The 20076-nt window shown below is 40.3% G+C and overlaps 1 protein-coding gene across 15 annotated transcripts in view; it reads left to right on the forward strand.

Moving 5' to 3' along the window:
- The window catches only part of mycbp2 (MYC binding protein 2), a 120627-nt gene that overhangs the window by 50602 nt on the left and 49949 nt on the right, over positions 1-20076 (forward strand). For 9 of the 15 annotated variants that reach the window (XM_081368925.1, XM_081368934.1, XM_081368939.1 and 6 more), the window contains exons 16-34: positions 5-150; positions 948-1058; positions 3356-3460; positions 6961-7080; positions 7257-7338; positions 7435-7552; positions 7647-7851; positions 7947-8100; positions 9902-10074; positions 10340-10465; positions 10627-10754; positions 10862-10953; positions 12237-12371; positions 12455-12538; positions 12629-12725; positions 13477-13669; positions 15182-15456; positions 16456-16677; positions 16783-16974. In XM_081368925.1, coding sequence (XP_081225051.1) covers positions 5-150; positions 948-1058; positions 3356-3460; positions 6961-7080; positions 7257-7338; positions 7435-7552; positions 7647-7851; positions 7947-8100; positions 9902-10074; positions 10340-10465; positions 10627-10754; positions 10862-10953; positions 12237-12371; positions 12455-12538; positions 12629-12725; positions 13477-13669; positions 15182-15456; positions 16456-16677; positions 16783-16974 — 2758 coding nt within the window. The remainder of the gene's footprint in view (positions 1-4; positions 151-947; positions 1059-3355; positions 3461-6960; positions 7081-7256; positions 7339-7434; positions 7553-7646; positions 7852-7946; positions 8101-9901; positions 10075-10339; positions 10466-10626; positions 10755-10861; positions 10954-12236; positions 12372-12454; positions 12539-12628; positions 12726-13476; positions 13670-15181; positions 15457-16455; positions 16678-16782; positions 16975-20076) is intronic. The other 6 variants (XM_081368932.1, XM_081368929.1, XM_081368930.1 and 3 more) reach the window with 3 other exon arrangements.

The following is a 20076-nucleotide window of genomic DNA, read 5'->3' on the forward strand; positions in this document are numbered from 1 at the left end:
GCAGGATTTGTGGCTGCGGCTCTGGTGAGTCTGGCTGTTCGTCATGTGGCTGCTGTAAGGCTTGTGCCAGAGAGCTGGACGGTCAGGAGGCCAGGCAGAGAGGAATCTTTGATGCTGTGAAGGAAATGATACCGCTGGACCTGCTCTTAGGTACTGAGGTGTCATCCAATCACATTCGTTACAGCTCCATAGCCATCAAATCATATCTCTTTCCTGTCTGTGAGCCATTTTCATGTCAAATGTTGAACCATACTGTCTGCATGCATGAAGTATTCCGATTAGGGGAGGGCAGAATGAAAATATAACAATTACAAATTAAACAAACAAACATTTTTAAAATATAATTTAAAGTCACCTTGAAACGCAAGTTGTGATGGTCTTTTTCTTGCCTATTGTGATGTAAAAAAAAAAAGTAGTACGGAACTTGATTTTGTCCATCGGGAATTGATTGGTTCGTTGGATGGTTGTGGTTTTCTATTGCTGTGATGTCATGTGAGTGACAGGTTGTTCCCCCCTTGCATTAGTAAATACGTCTTCATAGAAGAGAGAGTGGAAATAATTTTTAATGAATATTTAAAGGGCATGTTTTAAAATACTTTTGTGCATGGATACATCATTTATAATAAATACTGCAAAATGCCATACAAAATAAGAATTGTCCATTTTGATTTCATGGTGACTTTAATAACCATGTGGGAAATGTCAACTATCATACTGTCCAGTCCTAATGGAGATCATTGGTCACTGGCTGCTTTGGCAATGTTGTCTCTGTATATTTGCCTAGTGAAGCAGCACTGTGTGTGTGTGTGTGTTTTGTTGGGATCACCTCGCTGCTCTTGTCTCTCACTGTCTTGCATTGCGTCTCATGCTCATCATTCACCTGTCTGTGTTGTTTCTCGTTTGTCTCCTTCTTTGGCCCCGCCTGTGCTGGACCTCTGTTATTTTAGCTGTGCCTGTCCCTCCTCCCCCAGGCGTCAATATAGAGGAGCACATCCAGATTCGACAGGAGGAGAAGAGACAGCGCATCAACCGCCGGCACCGGATAGAGGAAGGTCGAGGTATGACGCCTACATGACCAGACCCCAGAATAAACCCAGACATCCCGCACGTGTTTGACACACAGTATTTTTCAGTATTTACTGTGTAAAGCCAGAGCTGGGCGATACATTGAATATTCACAATATATTTGAGAGGAATTTGCCAACTACTGTTCAAAAGTTAAGGGTTTGTAAAATTATGTTTTTCAAAGAAGTCCAAGGCTGCACTTATGTGATCATAATCAACAGTAAAACAATAATATACTTAAATATTTTTAAAATTTAAAATGATAATATAAATTGTATATTACAATTAATTTGTAATATATTAAAATGTGATTCATTCCTATGATGGCAAAGTGGCATAATTGAAAGTCTTCATTGGCACATCCTTCAGAAATCGTTTTGGTTTGGTGCTCAAGAAACATTTCCTATTATCATCCAGGTTGAAACCAGTTGTGCTGCTTAATATTTTTGTAGAAACTTTGATACATTTTTCAGGATTCTAACGTTCAATAAACAGCATTTATTTGAATAGAAATCTTTTGTAACATTATAAATGTCTTTGTCACTTTTGCTTCCTTTCCTTGCTTAATAAAAGTATTAATTTCTTTAAAAACAAAATCTCACTGACCCTAAACTTTTGCAAGGTTATGAGTATTGAGAATTTCAGTAGCAAAAATAGCTTTTGATTCATTTTTGTGAGTATTCATTTCTTTAAAAACAAAATCTCACTGACCCTAAACTTTTGCAACGTTATGAGTATTGAGAATTTCAGTAGCAAAAATAGCTTTTGATTCATTTTTGTGAGTATTCATTTCTTTAAAAACAAAATCTCACTGACCCTAAACTTTTGCAACGTATGAATATTGAGAATTTCAGTAGCAAAAATATCTTTTAATTCAGTTTTGTGAATCAGGTCCAACTGTGTTTCGGAAAAATTGATTAAATTGAAAGTTCAGATTGCTTTGTATAATTTTTCAGAAGTATAAATGCATTTTCCATGTTTGAAAAGTTTTGAGTAAATATATATATATATATATATATATATATATATATATATATATATATATATATATATATATATATATATATATATATATATATATATATATGGATAAATATTGCTGTTTAATGTTATATATTGGTCTCCATGGTGTTCATATGTCTTGTGTATTTTAACTAGATTTTTTACTTCATTTTTTTAAATTACACATTTTGAATTTACAATAGCTATTTTTTAGGCTCTTTTTAGCCAATTAAGAGCAAATAAATAAACTTTAAATTTTATAAACTCAATTTTTAAAATACAATTTTTATTTAAGCAGGGTTCCCACGGGTCATGGAATTTCTGGAATGTCATGGAATTTGAAAAGGTCTATTCCAGACATTTGAAAGTCAGGGAATTTTATATATTTTTTGTCCAAGTCATGGAATATCAGGGAATTTAGTTTGTTGCTTTAAATTTTAGTTTCCATTTATCAAAATGTAATATTTTCTATAACGATTTTTTTATCGCGCTGTTTCACACATCTTTCTACGGAGCCCCTGAGGGGACCTTTGCAAAAATAATAATACGGACTTTGATTTGATTGTCTGCTATATATTTGCTTCTCATTTATTAAATACAGGCAATTGGTTGATGAAAAATATATTAAAATTAAGATACAATTTATAGAAAACGAAATTCACTTTAAAGAAAGGCTTTCTACAAAACAGAACAGCTCGGTGCTCCGCAAAACAGCAGCCTGTTGTGCCGTTCATTATAGGTCATGGAAATTCATCTTTTTAGTCAGTGAAAGTCAGGGAAAAGTCCGGGAATTTGAAATTTGGTTTAGAGTGGGAACCATGTTTAAGGTTTTAGGTCATCCAGCCCTAATAGTATAATTCTTTTTAACATCAAAACTCTTTTTTTTGGACCATAAAATGACATTTGACCTAATTGAATGCCATAGACAGGTCACTGCGAATGTCACTAATCCCTCCCCCATCAAAACATCTAATCATAATCCATTCTCCTGTTCACTCTGTCATATACAACCTTGATTATGAGCACTTCATACATCCATATAATATTCCTCTGGGTTCATGGATGGAGTATTATTACCTACTCGATAATACTCCAAAAGCGGACTGATCACCCGAACTCTCAGCCTTCTACCTTACGTTTGCTTGTCTTCTCTGGGAGTGGGTTGCTTGTGGAAATTCCCTTCTTGCTTGTGTTCTCATAATGTACCATGTGTTATATACCATGTTTTATTTTCCATTTGTGAGATGCTTTTCCCCATGCATGTGAAAGTTTCTCTCTCCCCCCATAGGCCCCCTTGTTTTCCCTGGTCCCCTTTTTATGAACCAGCGTGAGCAGGTGCTAGCAAGAATAAGACCCCTTCAGGCCTTTAAGCTAATGCGGGAGAGACTCAAAGGTACTGCGGTCTTCACTACAGACTCCACCTGGAGCCCCATAATGCCGTTTTTTCCTTCTTCCTTCAACAAACTGTACTCTTCCGCTTTCTTTGGTCCCAATAACATCTCTCTGCCTGCATCTATTCCTCTTCCTCTCTGGTGAAAGAATAAATACCTAACTTTACTTCCTCTTTTCTCTTCATAATAATCAATTGGCCATTTGTTGTATGCTGTGTGCATTGAACAATCAGACCCTGCAGCCAGTTGAAAAATATCATTGCTGAGGTTAAGATTAAACCAAACGGCTCATTTTCTAAACTAGACTGAGACTAGAGAATTGTCTTGTTATGGTAATTATTATTGGGAAAACAGTGACCAAGTCTTCACTTAAAATAGCACAATGGCTTGTCATAGTTTTCACAAGGGCTTAAAATAAATCCTAGTGCATGGCCAATATAAATAGAACTTTATGCTTTGTAGTTATTTTAAGAAACATTGAAATAATAGTCGTGCTAAGTTATCATCTGAATGCGTTTTATTATTTGCCCAATCCAATATCTAGGTCAATATCAGAACTTTTCTATTATTAAAGGAATAGTTCACCAAGTTTTTTTATTTATTATTTACCCACTTTCATGTCGCTCCAAACCCATTTGCTGTTGTTATATTAGTTAAGATTATATTTTCTTAATTTATCTGTCATAAAAAGGATTTTTTTAAGAATTGCATCTCTTTTTATGCATCTCTTTTCCATACAAAAGCAGTTTATTGTAGGCTGATAGAGCGGCAGAGTGTCTCACTTTCATCTGTTATCTCCAACAACATGATTTAGTGCAGCAGTAGTTGCCGTTGTCATCTTTCTTCTGGTTTATGGGTGGAAACTAGCGTTAGGGTACAATACTGCCACCTATCATGTTGGCATGTCAAACAGATATTTACTGGCAATGGAAGATTTGATCTGCTCTGTGCTATCGTGTCTCTGGACCGGAGTAGATTGTGCAGACATTGTGATGGTTTGCGTGACATTAACGTGAAACCAGACTTCATTCGCCCCAATGGAAAGCATATTTACACTGTACCATTCACCATGTAGAAAATAGTAAATGTGTGAACAAATGACCGATTTTAGCTGCAGCTTCAGCATCCATATATAATGTAGGGGGTGAGATGCTTTAGATTCTAGAGGGCATTTGATTGGACAGAAAATCTGATGAAAAGCTGAAGTGCAGAGTGATGTCATCAAGATCATTGATCCATATTAGCGGAACAGAAAGACTGTAAGTTTGGAACGCTTATGTCTTCTAAGTGTGAATTGTGTCACTGTTTTGGAGCACACTAGCTTATAGATAACCTTATGGCTAACATATTCATTCTAAAAGACCAAAAAAATTCACTTTTGATTACATAGGGACTTCAATGCTCTGGTTGACAAACTCTAGAAGTACTAACATATTCAGGAAAAAAGGTAATGAATGGATCCCAGATCTCAGAAGATACTGTATACCAGTGTTGCCCTTTATTGTATACCGAATGTATACATTAGGTATACAATAAAGCATTCATACTACATCTAGGCAAGACAGTGACATTTGCCTCCAAATGTCAAAAAATTGCAAAAAAAGAGCTAGGCTCAATCTGTTTCTTTGTCACCAAGGAAAAACAATTAAAGTTTGATTGGCAAAAAGAAGTTATTGATGGACATAACCAAAGCACATGTATTAAAACTGCAGGAGCCTAATGGCTACAATTACATAAAAGATCAACACCAGTCTTTTATTTTTGCCAACCTCACTTTTTTCCAGTGAATTCTATTAATACATTTTAATTGGATAAGACTATGACGTGCACAAATAGAAGAGGCATGAACATGGGACAGGATCTACTTCCAAGTCTCATCTTCAAATGTGAGGCAAAGGTCCGACTCCCACTGTTGTTCAATAAATGAGAGAGTTGAGATGTAGGAAATATGCCTGTATAGAGTAGACTCTGCGCCCCTTTTATCTAAGGCTACTACTTTGACAATCTCATCTAGCGAAGATTTTGGCGGAAGATTCGGAAAGTCAGGGAATTCATTTTTTACAATTTCTGAGCTGCAAGTATATAAAAACTGTAATCATTCTAATAAATGTATATTGAAATGTACTCATTATATATTAATAAAATCATCTTTACATTGCTGGCACACTCTCCATTTAAGAAAAATGATTCAAAAATTAGAAGCGTTCTATACTAATGTGCTTTCTTCACTGTAGCTCACGCACACACATTCAGACTATCACTCTCACAGTCATTCAGCAACACAGAAACTTCTTTTACCAGTAAAATAGCTTCACCACTGAAGAGCTGCAGTATCTTTCTCAGCAATGAGTTGGTAACATCACTGTTTTTGAAGCTTTGAAACTCACCGCTTCACTGTTAATAGAGAAACGCGGCACAGACTGAGGTAATTTATACATGCACAGTCTCTCTCTCTCAGGCCAATAAATGAACACAGACTTGATGTATTACACTTTTCTGTGAATAGAATATCAAACTGCAAGATTACCAGTGTTTTCAGAAAGCCAGGGCTTTTATCCACAGTGGAGACCACACACGTGGTTGCCAGGTTGAGAAAAATAAGTAAAACTCTTCACTGTAAGTGTGAAGCTCTGATTGGGGGATAACTTCTCCTGATATCAGACATCCCCAGTTATGTTCCTCTGCAGGCCAGAACTTATTCTAGCCTATGCTATAGACCTTATGTAGCCCCGCCCCTTTTCAGAGCTGTGCTCATTGTCTTCTGACTTCCGGGCTGTATTTTCACAGCGAACTTGCCTATTTATGAATGAACGGCTCATTTTAAAATCTTCCCGGTCTACTGACATTTGTTAAGACATCTGCTTTAAACATTACATTCCTCATGATAACTTTCATTAACTTTACATTAAGTAAATACCCTTCAAAAGCTAATTACTCCTGGACAGCAATGTCATAGAAATATACAGAGCGACCGCAAAAACAGAAGTTCAAAGACAATGTTCTAAAGATGGCGGCACCCTCATTTCTCTGGCGCATAAGGTCTATATTCTATTCATTAATTTCGAATAAACATGTTGTTGTATTCAAATTAAGCGCAGTCCTCTGCTGTGCACGTGCACGGAATCGATACAGAAGCAGCTGATCTACATCTCAATCAGTCTGCAGTAAAAGGCCCACTTTTCTTGTTCCTTCTTTGGGTTTGTGCCACAAATCAATGGGAAATCTATTTTATTAACCCCAGAGAGAGAGTATTTAAAGATGTGTACAATCACTTATAACTTCCCTCTCAGTTTATCTCCTCGCCCTTTATTCTGTTCCTCCAGTGTCCACGCATGCCAGTATTTCACTCCTTCTCTGTTTTTCTTCTTTCCTCTGAGGCACCAGCTCATTTCTCTTCCCAGGTCGTTAACAGTCCCCAGATTCACCTGCTGCCTTAAGACATCCATCTCGTCTCTTGCTGTCCTTGTCTGCCCTTTACCTCACGGTCTGTTCTGTGTTACAGATGGCAGCAGTGAACGTGGGGACAAAGATGCCAGTAAGATCACTACATATCCTCCCGGGTCCGTACGCTTCGACTGTGAGCTGCGAGCCGTGCAGGTCAGCTGCGGTTTCCACCACTCCGGTGAGTGAACATCTCTTCTGACCTTGATGATGTCAAAGGAAGCCATTGTTCATGTTCCCCATCATTAGTTTGGATCAATATTTGATGTTCCTATTTTATGATATGGTAACTATGAATTGAAGTACTATATCCATTTGTAATGGTAAAACTGTTTTTTTTTATATATATTTTTGCAGTGGTATTAATGGAGAATGGAGATGTTTACACCTTCGGTTACGGACAACATGGACAACTTGGACATGGAGATGTTAATTCTAGGTAATGAGGGTTTTGATTCATTAATTTATTTATTTTTAAATGATTGCCAGCAAAAAATATCAACTCATGGCTCCTTTGATTTTATCACTCACACAGAGGGTCTCCCACTTTGGTGCAAGCTCTGCCTGGCCCAAGTACTCAGGTGACAGCAGGCAGTAACCACACTGCAGTGCTTCTCATGGATGGACAGGTCTTCACCTTCGGGAGTTTCTCAGTAAGTTAGCTGTTTCAGTATTTAAGTCTTTTTATATTGGCCTGATTTTAGGTTGGTTGAGATCCTGAAGATATATCTCGTGTTGTCTCAACAGAAAGGACAGTTAGGGCGACCCATCCTAGACATGCCCTACTGGAACGCCAAGCCCTCGCCAATGCCCAATATTGGTGCCAAGTACGGCCGAAAGGCAACGTGGATTGGGGCCAGCGGTGATCAAACCTTCCTTAGAATCGACGAGGCGCTAATCAACTCCCACGTCCTGGCCACCTCCGAGATTTTCGCTAGCAAACACATCATCGGTATGTTCTCTTGCTTGATTCACTTGTGTGGTTTAAAGGGCCTATGTGTTGTCTCCTGTCAAAGTCTTTGTTGACTCCCATTCTGGTCTCTCTAGGTTTAGTTCCAACATCTGTATCTGAGCCTCCTCCCTTCAGATGCCTACTTATTAATAAACTGGATGGGAGCTGCCGCACCTTCAATGACTCAGAGCAGGAGGATCTCCAGGGTTTCGGCCTGTGTTTGGACCCCGTCTATGATGTCATCTGGAGGTGAGGTTCATAGCTGTCTGGAGTCGGCTGACTTAAAGGGATAGTTCACCCTAAAATTAAAATCAGTAAATTATCGTTTATTCACCCTGGTGTTGTTCTAATGCCTTCTTTCGTTTTTGGTCCACAAAAGGAGAAAATGATGTCTGTATAATGGCAGTGAATTGCGACCAGCATCAAGCTTTTTAAAAGAGGCTCAAAAGTATCATAGAATGATCCCATGTAATACGTGCCATATATACATATATAAGTATTCTGGGGTATATGATAGGGTTTGGTTAAAAACAAGCTGAAGTTGAATGCATTATATAGTGAAAATCCTGATTAATCAAGATTAATAAATATGTGACATGAAATTTAACACCTTGAAATCTCCAGACCAGAACTCTTGTTTGATGACAGTAAGTATTACAGTTAACAGATGTGAATGTTATAACTCGAACGCAACGGATATATTCACCTCAGAGAAGATACATGGATTGTATTTCATGTCGCGATTTTGTTAATCTTGATTTCTCACAACTTTTTCTGGGTAAGACGGAGTGAACTGTGGCACTAATTAGGGATGTCCCGATCAGGTTTTTTTGCCCTCGAGTCCGAGTCATTTGATTTTGAGTATCTACCGATACCGAGTCCCGATCCGATACTTCAAAAAGAAGAGCGAAAAACAGATCCAGGATGTTCCTTATTTTTTATTTAATTCACCTTATTTTAACATTCAACAACTCTGTTAACAAACAGAGCACTTCTGTGAGGTAGCTTGAACAATCAAGTAATAAATAACAAATTCTTCACTTTTGGACTTAGTGCAACAGTAAATATAAAAAAAAGTCTAATATATAAACAAATAGCACCTCAACTTAAAATACCCAGCAGGCATGTAAACAAAAAAAAAAATAAAAGTGCCACAGTGTTTGCAAAGCCAGTAATGTGCTTTTAGGAACTGCACTCGCCGGTTTCACACTGCACGCGTTAGCAGAGCGTGCAGCTCGTATTTTTTTCGGCACCCTTGTTAACAGATTAGAGCATTCAGTGTGAAAGCAAAACGCGCGTGTCCTGCTCCTGCTCACCATACACACTGCTCCTGCGCTGCTTACGCTCTGCTAACGCGTGCAGTGTGAAACCGGCGTAACTCTGTGCCACCGCATAAAGTTATAGATGTGTTAAAAAATAATGAGAATATATATACATATATATCCGAGTCCTGATCGGGAGGTAACGTCCGATTCCGATCGAGTCTGAAACCACGTGATCGGGCCCGATTTCCGATCACGTGATCGGATCGGGACATCCCTAGCACTAATAGTCCCACAAACGCGCTCGTCACGTAGCCGTGCACGGAAGACCAACGGCCAAGGTCAGGATTTTTGTTAAACAATACATTAAACTTTGGTTTGTTTTTAACCAAACCCTAGTGTATACCCCCAGAACATTTGGAATATATGGGACATGTCGCATGGGATCATTCTGTGATACTTTAGCATCTTTTTTACAAAGCTTGATGCTGGCCGATATTCACTGCCATTATATAGGCAAGCGTGAGCGGGACATTTTTAAAAATTCTCCTTTTGTGGTCCATAAAAGAAAAAAGGGCATACAACATTAGAACAATACCAGGATGAGTAAATTATTATTTAATTTTCATTTTAGACTGAACTATCCCTTTAATAATGCCACATTAAAACACTACACAATTTCTCAGGATTTCAGTGGTCTTTATCTGTTCTACTGACAATAAATGATATTTTATGGAATATTTAAACAACTATATCTTCTCAACTAAGCCGTCTCACTGTTCTTTCAGGTTCCTACCTGCCACACGTGAGATGTGCTGCTATAACGCCGTGATAGCAGACGCCCGTGTGCCCTCTGCTTCGGACATCCAGGCCCTCTGCAGCATCCTGAGTCCTGAACTGGCTCTTCCCTCGGGCTCCCACGCCAGCACCACCCGTTCCCATGGAGCGCTGCACATCCTGGGTACCACAACATCATTCTACCTCAGCTTTACTCTGTCTGATGTGCAGTTCACAGCACTCTTGTCAGGCAGGATCTCAAAACCTGTCAGGAATGAAGTCACTCGATGGCAGAACTTTCAACGCTTGCTATCTGTTCCTCATTGAGTTTTGCTGCTGTACAGAGCTCTTTGACTGACGTTGTCTAAGGAAGTGTGGCAGTCTTAATAAAAAATAAAACTCTCTCAGCCCGGTCTTGTAGTTGTAGTGTGTCTTTTGGTTCTGTGCAGGATGTCTGGACACACTGGCTGCGATGCAGGAGCTGAAGATGGGAGTGGCCAGTGCTGAGGAAGAGACTCAGGCTGTGATGAAGGTTTACTCTAAAGAGGACTACAGTGTGGTCAACCGCTTTGAGAGTGAGTTCATCCAAAATCATCTATATATCTATAGCTGTTACATTTCTAAATAATATTTTAGACTGTTAAAGGGCACATATAGCAGGTTTACTTTAATTTTTCAATTAAAATGAAAGGTAAAAATTTGATTGATTGTGTTTTATGCACACTGTTTTTTCTAGGCCATGGAGGAGGCTGGGGTTACTCTGCACACTCAGTGGAGGCCATCCGCTTCTGCGCCGATGCTGACATCTTGTTAGGGGGTTTGGGTCTTTTTGGAGGCAGAGGGGAGTACACTGCAAAGATCAAGGTTAGGTCCTATCTGAGTGTTTCCTTAGTTTTGACCCTCAGCCCACTTCATTCTCACGAGTTTTCTGATTTTTGGTTTGTGATTGAAAGCTGTGATTGTGTTTGCAGCTGTTTGAGCTGGGTCCAGATGGAGGAGACCATGAAACTGATGGAGACCTACTGGCCGAGACAGATGTTCTGGCCTATGACTGTGCTGCTCGGTATGCCTATATTCAAAACAATATCACTTCATTATTTCAAGAATGCTGGTTGAGTAGTGTGTCTAGAGAGCAGGATACATGCTAGTTATGTATATCCCAAAGTAAATGCTATTTATAAGTGTTATTTTTGTATTATTTATATACTATTATAGTATTAATTATTATTTTCATCTTCATTTTTGTTTATGTTTTAGTAATTTTTATTTTAGCAATATGCTTGTCAGTTTTTTTTTTCACATTTCAGTTTTAGTTAGTCTTTTTAGTATTGCAACCTAAACTTCCAAATTCTCATCTAATTTATAATATATATTATTGTATTACATATTTATTTAAATTAAAAACCATGCACACTTTTCAGGCTAAACATGTGGCTAGGTTTTAAATTATACTGTAGATGTACTTTTCAAAATGAAGACAAATACAATTTTGATCATGATGAGTTAAAGGTGCAGTAAGCGTTTTCTGAGAAACGCTGTTGAAAGTGGATCAGACCAAGCATCAACACACTTGTAGCCAATCAGCAGTAGGAGGCGTGCCCATTCATGATTGGGAGGTCAGAGAGTGAGCAAGAGGGAAAGAAAGTATGGCTAAGAGACATTACAAAAGAAGCTCAGAGGAATATCATTGGAAAAAGAAGGGTTATGATCACGCAAGAACTCCAGGACCCACGTTAATATTAGAAAAGCTTTCCAGCGCTGGAGAGACGTTAGAGAGAGGGAGGGCCTGAAAACGGATGCAGAGGTTGCGTTATATATCTGCTCTATTAGTGATTAACATTGGTTTTGCTGTGTTGCGCACAACCAAGATATGCTGTTGTTATAATGTTAGCTATAATAACAGGACAGTTGTGAGTGTCATTGTTTGTCTGGAGCTACTTGTTGTGCGATGAACAACCAACTCTCGCTTGTATACACTCTTGTGTACTGTATGTTCAGTTTGTTCTTTCTTGTTTTGTTCATCATCTTTGCTTACTTTTCACGAAGCATCATTTTGCATCGCTTCAGCTATAATAAAGAGACATCCACTCTTGCATTGCGTGTTCGTGCATTTTGGGGGCGGAGCAATGAAGGGAGAGGGGTGTGTGTGTGTTTGGGTTAATTTCAAATGTCAACAGTGTTTCTCAGAAATCACTTACTGTGCCTTTAATGTGATGAACTATATCTCTGCTATGTCTTCATACATTGACTAAGATATTTAAAAAAACAGCAGTTGATTACAAGACAAAATGAGCAAAACGGCTCATAAATACTGGTTATTTGTGATGGTTTGTTTTGAATATGCAGGGAGAAGTACGCCATGATGTTCGATGAGCCTGTGCTGCTGCAGTTGGGCTGGTGGTATGTGGCGTGGGCTCGTGTGTCTGGACCCAGCAGTGACTGCGGCTCCCACGGACAGGCAACCATCACCACTGATGATGGGTACGAACACACTTATTACTGTGATTCTTTTAGCATTATAATGCTAGAAGGCAAGGATTATCATCATGAACTCTCTCCTGCAGTGTGGTGTTTCAATTCAAGAGCTCAAAGAAATCAAACAACGGTACTGATGTGAATGCTGGACAAATACCTCAGCTGCTGTACAGGTACATGAGAAATTTTAGTTCTGTGCCTGTTACTTTGATCTATCAGGTGTATTATTTCATTCACATACCCATTTTGTTCTGATTTTCCAGGTTGCCCTCTAATGATGGTAACACATCCAAAGGAAAGCAGCAGACCAGTGAGCCTGTTCACATCCTCAAGCGTTCTTTCGCCAGGACCGTGTCTGTGGTATGTGTGTGCGAAAACATACTATTTGCTTATGGGCCAGTGATGTGAAGCTTAAATGTTTTTTTTTTTTCCTCCAGAGCTAATGTTATCCTCAAAAATACATTAAATGTAATTCATATTTACATACAGAGTACAGGCTGTATGTAAAATATTTGATTACGTTTTACTTGATGGTTTCACCACTTGACACAAGTTATTGAAGCCAAGTTGAAAATTGTGGAAGCCACTTTTTAGGAAGTATTTTCATAGAGGACCCCTTTGAATCAGAAAGTGAAAAAAAAAAAAAAAAGCCACATTTTTTGCCCTTTTTTGCCATGGCAAGGACACAAACACACAATTACTTACAACTTGGCACTTTTTAAACTAGATTATAAAAAGACAACTCTTTTCCACCATAGCTGGCATCCTTGTTTGTCATTGACCCATAAATATGCTCATGCTCAGCTTCAAAAGTTTGACCTGCAATTTCCTGAAAAGGAGATGTTAGCATTGCTAGCTTGTATTTTCATAAAATATGCTTCTGTCTTAAGAAATTGGCAAGGAACAGATGAACAACAGCCAATTTGGATTGTTTTATACTTTAGTGTATTTTATTGCTTGTTGTTCTTTAAGGAAATCCCTTTACTATTGGGGCTTTTTTTCCTGGTGTTCTATCCGCTTGGTACAGTCAAACAAACAAGCCAAGTTAATAAAAGGTCAGATCCTTGGTTCGTTTCCAAGTTTTCCAAGTGTGTGTTTGTTCTTGTCTCAGGACTGTTTTGAGTCTCTGCTGAGTATCCTGCACTGGAGCTGGACCACTCTGGTGTTGGGGGTGGAGGAACTGAGGGGACTGAAGGGTTTCCAGTTCACAGCTACTCTTCTGGACTTGGAGCGCCTGCGGTTTGTGGGCACCTGCTGCCTGCGACTGTTGCGTGTCTACATCTGCGAGATCTTCCCCATTTCTGGTATTATATCTCCTCTGTTGTTTAAAGTATGGCGGTAGCCCACTAGCTGTTTGTCAGCTAACAACGGACAATAAATGGTATAACAAACATCTTAATTATCATTTTAAAGGAGAAGTTCACTTTTAAAATGAAAATTCTGTCATCATATAATCACCCTCATGTTGTTTCAAACCTGTATGAATTTCTTTCTTCTGCTGAACAGAAAGGAAGATATTTAAAAGAATATCAGTAACCAGGCAGTTTTTGGGTCCCATTGACTTCCATAGTAGGAAAAAAAATACTACTGAAGTCAATGGGTCCCGTCAACTGTCTGGTTACCGACATTACCGAAATATCTTCTTTTGTGTTCAACAGAAGAAAAAAAATCATACAGGTTTGGAACAATGAGACGACGAGTAAATGATGACACAATTTTTATTTTTGCGTGAACCGTCCCTTTAGAGCACATGTGCTCCTTAGGGGGAAAAAGGTGTTAATTGATTCAAAAAGGTGTCAAATTAATTTTGAACACTTCTGTGACTCTCTTGACACTGTACTAGTAGACCTTGTCACCAGCTCTTACTGTTACACTCTGAACCTGTGCTGTCACTTCTTGCTGAGTCGTACTATCGATGTCACAAGTGTAATTAGGGCTGTCACTTTACGTTCGAAAATCGATTGCACAATCGATCGGACCAACCAACGCAAGTTTCGAAAACGAAAATAGGGAATCGATTTTAACGGTCTTTTCTCGAAGCGCGTCCAGCTCGTCACGATACGCCCGCAGCGAACGCGCGTCACACAGCGACTGCAGGATCTGACACACACACACACACACACACATAACAGCAGATTATAGCTGCATAATGTGTCTCTTTTTACAACAAAACTGTGAATTCTGCCGGTATTCAGACAGTCTCATGCATACAGATACAGATTCGGGCTACGGTCTACAGTCGCCTACATAGGCGAAATTTGTTTGACATTTCTAATGGTAAACACAGCCATGTTAAAGACTGCAGTAATGTTTTTCAGTGATGTTATGGCATCCACTCTGTTTATTGTTTTTCAAGAATGTTGTACTCTTGTTTGTCATTGTGCACGAAACTTCACGCCAGTAAATCATCAGGAATATTGCTGACTTGCCGCGCGTCTCGAGCGCCCTCTTTACGTTCGTCCTAATGCCTGTTAATTGTCTGTGGATTTGCCCATATTTGGCGTTTAAAATGGAAACGTCTTTAGACATGGAAAATCGATTTTACAGTCGATTCAAGGAACACGTATGTCTCAAAAATCGAACAGGATTTTTTCACAAAAGTGACAGCCCTAAGTGTAATTCCCTTGAGTTACAGAAGTAATCTATATTGATTGGCAGGGTCTCATGTCACACTAGTCCTTTAAGAACATATAATGAAGAGGAAGACAGCTTTGGGCCAAAGGACTAGTCTTGAGGACCTTTGACTGAAAGCATGTTGTTTATACAACATCACATCTACATTGTATCTTATACTTCTGTTTGTGTCTTTTATCTAGCCAGTACCAAAGCTGTTGTGGAGGAGTCCAGCAAGCTGGCGGAGTGTGTAGGAAAGACACGAAGCCTCCTGAAGAAGATCCTGTCAGAAGGGATGGATAACTGCCTGACCAAGCTGGACAATGACCCGCAGGGATATTTGAGTCAGCCCCTCACGCTGCTGGAGGCCGTGCTGCAGGAGTGCCACAACACCTTCACCGCCTGCTTTCACTCCTTCTACCCCACGCCAGCCCTGCAGTGGGCCTGCCTCTGCGACCTGCTCAACTGCCTGGACCAGGTATTCACTAGCATTAGATTGAAGGTGTGCTTAAAGGCATTGTCTACCCACAGGGATAGACCATCATGTCATTCCAAAACTGTATGACTTTCTTCTGTGGAACACAAAAGAAGATATTTTGTTGAATGTTGGTAACTAATCAGTTTTGGGTTCCATTGACTTCCACTGTTTGGAAAAAATACAGTGGAAGTCAGTTTTCCAAAACTGTTTTTCCCAAATTATGATTTGCATAAATAAACTTTTGCCCTATTTTAGGACCATTGTTAAAAAAACAATTTTTATTAAGAAATGCTGAATTTAATTTATGCTTGGTAATATATATTACAGTCATTTTTATTACACTATTGAAAATCTAACGATAGTCAACATCAAGAATAATGTAACATTTAATAATGTTAAACACAAGAAACTCAATTAAATTGTTCTCTATTTGGGTGGAAATGTGCCTACTTGTAATGAAAGCAATACAAACTGTATATATTTGTTACATTATTATTAGTATCGACTTCATTATTATATTTTTATGTTTTTTAATATTTATAATTTATAATATTTTTGTGTTGGGGAACATTGTAAAATTTTGCAGTTCTATTATTTATATATATAAATTTATATGCATGTATGTGTATATGTATGGATGTGTGTGTATGTATGCATGTATGTATGTTACTTTTAATTTTGGGGTGAATTGTGACCTAGATACGTTTTTGTGAGAATCACCTCTTTAACTGAGAGACTTTTTCATCTGAACCACTTTCAGTTCCCAGCTCTTTCTGCAAATGAGCCGCTTGACAGATTTAGGCCTGATGAATTTGAGCTCTAAAAGACCTCCAGTGACACTCTAAATCAGAAAGATAAAAAAAAAAAAACCAGCCGCCTCATATTTTCTTTTTTTAATTTCTGAGGAATACAGTTGTTACTTGATTGGTATCGGACATCTAGTTTGGTTAATTGCAGCAAATTTTTACTAATAACATTGACCTTCATGTCGACCTCCAGGACATTCAAGAGGCGAACTTCCGCACGTCGAGCAGCCGTCTGCTGGCTGCGGTGATGTCAGCGCTGTGTAACACGTCGGTCAAGCTGACCTCCATCTTGCCCATCGCGTACGACGGGGAGGTGTTGCTGCGCTCCCTCGTCAAGCAGGTCAGCACTGAGAACGACTCTGCCCTCGCTCATCGCTTCCCCCTGCTGGTGGCACACATGGAGAAACTCAGCCACGTGAGTACATCATCTGGTCAAACATGCATAATCAATTAAAACATTGTTTTAATGTTCATCTGCTTCAGCAGTTACAAAATTCTCTTTTTGTCGTGTTTTGATCAGACGGAAGAGAATCTCATGGGCATGACGTCTTTCCGGGAGGTTCTGGAGAAGATGCTGGTCATAGTGGTGCTTCCTGTGAGGAAGAGTCTGAGGAAGGAGGTTGAACTCTTTTCTCCTCATCTGGTGTCCAACACCTGTGGCCTGCTGGCCAGTATTGTCAGTGAGCTCACCGCCTCTGCTCTCGGCTCTGAGGTTAGAAGGACAGATCTCCTACTTCTCTCTCATTCCTCTCTTCCTCACATACACACTCTCTTTTCCTCGTCTCTTTGTCCGCAGAGCATTCGCCTGCTGCTCTAATTGCATTACAGCCACAGCCTCGCCAATGCCATAAATAGCATTTAGATGGTAGAGGAAAAATTCTATCTTCATGTTCATGAATCTGTATCTGTATCAGCTCTACAGAAAGCTCACAAGTCTGTTATTCATCCCTGTTAGGCTTGGGCGGTATTGGAATTTTGATACCGTCAAACCTCCTCCCTATTTTACCGGGGTATACGGTATTACCGTGACTAATTAAAAATTATGACATAATGGGCTCAGATGGTGTCACCAAACTGTTGGCTTGTGCCTACACCGTTCAGAAACTGAATGCCAGATCAAAAAAAATAAAAAAAATAAAATCAAGCCGTGCACGTTGTGTCTGAGTCCGGCCGACGGCATTAACTGTTATTATGAGCCCGAGCCCACCATTATTCAACATAATATCTGTGTGCGTGCAACAAGCAAGAAGTGCCTTTGTAATCCGGTGACGCGTGTCCATTGATTTTTATTAATAAAACTTTTCTGCAAAGATGGAAGTTGACGATCGCCATCTCTGTAGTGAACGCGCCTATAGAGAGAAATGCACATCATTGATCAATCAGATTTATTTTCGTTTTGAATTGTTTCGTTTAAAGAAATTGACGATCGGCATCTCCATAGTGAACGATATGAGAAATGCACATCATGGATTACAGAGAGTAGGCTAGTCTATTTCTTTTCTTTTCGTTTTGTATGGTTTCGTTTACTGAAATTGATGATCGCATCTCTGTATGAACGCGCCTAGAGAGAAATGCACATTATGGATTAAATAATCAGAGTGGCCTTTTTCTTTTCGTTTTGAATTGTTTCGTTTAAAGAAATTGACGATCGGCATCTCTGTGAACGTTATAGAGAAAAATGCACATCATGGATTAATCAGAGAGTAGCCTACCCTATATTTCTTTTCGTTTTGAATTGTTTTGTTTAAAGAAATTGACGATCGCCATCTCTGAGTTTCGGTTAATTTATGAGATTTCAATGCAAGTGACCGTGGCATGCCAGCGCCCATCATGTCATGATTATATTAAATCCAGGCAATTTGGTTGATGAAAAATTTATTAAAATTAAGATACAATTTATACAAAACGAAATTCGTTTTAAAGAGGCCTTTTACAAAACGAAATTTATTGAAGTGGTCAAATCGTCTGACTCCCGATGCATCCCATCTTATTTGTGCTGTTCACTTTTCATAATCAACAAAGATGGAAAAAATAACATTATAATATTTTAACAAATACGAAACTTAATGCGCTTATTTAATGAACTCGAGAACAAAATGCATCCTGGCAGTAGTGAGTGGGTGGTAGTTTCGGAGATGCGACATTAGGTTAGAGGTGTTTACATCTCTCGTGGTCACCTTTTTATGGCACAATTTACAAATTGCCTCGTCAGTATTTACCGCCTCTCCCTTCTCATTTGGCTGGAACCAGAAATATTACCAAACTGCAACCACACAAGCATTTTTAGGCAATAAATAAATTATATTTGTGGCGAGCAGGACGAGGCCGAGGGCCGTGGGAGGACGGCGCGAGGCCGGTGGCGTAATTATGATGAGCTACACCTGTGAGACGCACCGGTCTCGCATCTCTCACGGAGGAGCGGAGGCATAAAGGAGGAGCGACGACAGTGAAGAGAGAGAGAGGACAGGCCTGTGTTTTAGTTGATGTTTTGTTTTTGGTTTGTGTTGCCAGCAGTCGTCCGTGAGGGGCTGCTGGCTTTTACTTTCATTTTTGTATTTGTGTATTTATTTATTAAATATGTTTGAATGTCCGCCGGTTCCCGCCTCCTTCTTCCCATAACAACAAACCCCGTTACATTGGTGCCGAAACCCGGGAAGGAGGAGGAACGCGCTGTCAAAGAGCCCTTGCCGCTGTTGGGAATCCGCGGTGCCATCGAGCATGGCGGGCAGTTTCCGTCGCCATGGACGCTCGAGGCGGTGCGCTGGAGTTAGTTGCCGGGGGGATGGACGAGCTCGCTGCTGGCCGCCTGGGTGCTGGAGTGGCGGCTGCCGTCCGGTAGGGAGCGGAGGAGTCGTCGCCGTTCGCCGTGGGCCGGAGCCTGCTGCCATCCGCCATGACGGGGAGGAGCAGGGAACGGGGGACTCCTGCCGACTGCCCGAACCTGGAGGAGCCGTCGCCGTCCACCAGGCGGCGGAGGAGTGTCGTGCCGTCCACCGAGGTCTATCCAGCGTCACCGCCAGGCACCGCGGAGAAGATCGCCCAGCGGGTGGCGGGCCGGATGGCAGCGCGTTGTGGGAACCGGATCAAGTTTTTTTTTTTTTTTTTCTCTCTCCCCTCTCTCGTCTCTGTCGCTCCTCATGCTTCCGTCTCCTGTACTCTCGCCTCGTCTGTCCATACCCCCAGGTACCGCAGCCGCCGTGATCGGTCCCCCCGGGGAGGGGGGGGGGGGGGGGGGGGGAGTAGGCGCAGCCTCGGTGGTACCCCCCGGCCTGCGAGGGGCGATGGGGGTATGTGGCGAGCAGGACGAGGCCGAGGGCCGTGGGAGGACGGCGCGAGGCCGGTGGCGTAATTATGATGAGCTACACCTGTGAGACGCACCGGTCTCGCATCTCTCACGGAGGAGCGGAGGCATAAAGGAGGAGCGACGACAGTGAAGAGGGAGAGAGGACAGGCCTGTGTTTTTAGTTCATGTTTTGTTTCTGTTTGTGTTGCCAGCAGTCGTCCGTGAGGGGCTGCTGGCTTTTACTTTCATTTTTGTATTTGTGGATTTATTTATTAAAATATGTTGAATGTTCGCCGGTTCCCGCCTCCTTCTTCCCATAACATCTGAACCTCGTTACAATATATATTATAGGCTATATAAGTGCCGGTAATGACGGTATTGAAACTGATACCGGTGCTATTTTAAGATCCCGCGGTATCCGATATTACCGTAATACCGCCCAACCCTAATCCCTGTACCATGTCCTTTGTTTCAAATAGTTTATATTAAATAAAAATGTATACGGTAAAATTAAATTCTAAATATATTATA

This window comes from Scardinius erythrophthalmus, assembly GCF_964197995.2.
Source record: "Scardinius erythrophthalmus genome assembly, chromosome: 6".
Lineage (NCBI taxonomy): Eukaryota > Metazoa > Chordata > Actinopteri > Cypriniformes > Leuciscidae > Scardinius > Scardinius erythrophthalmus.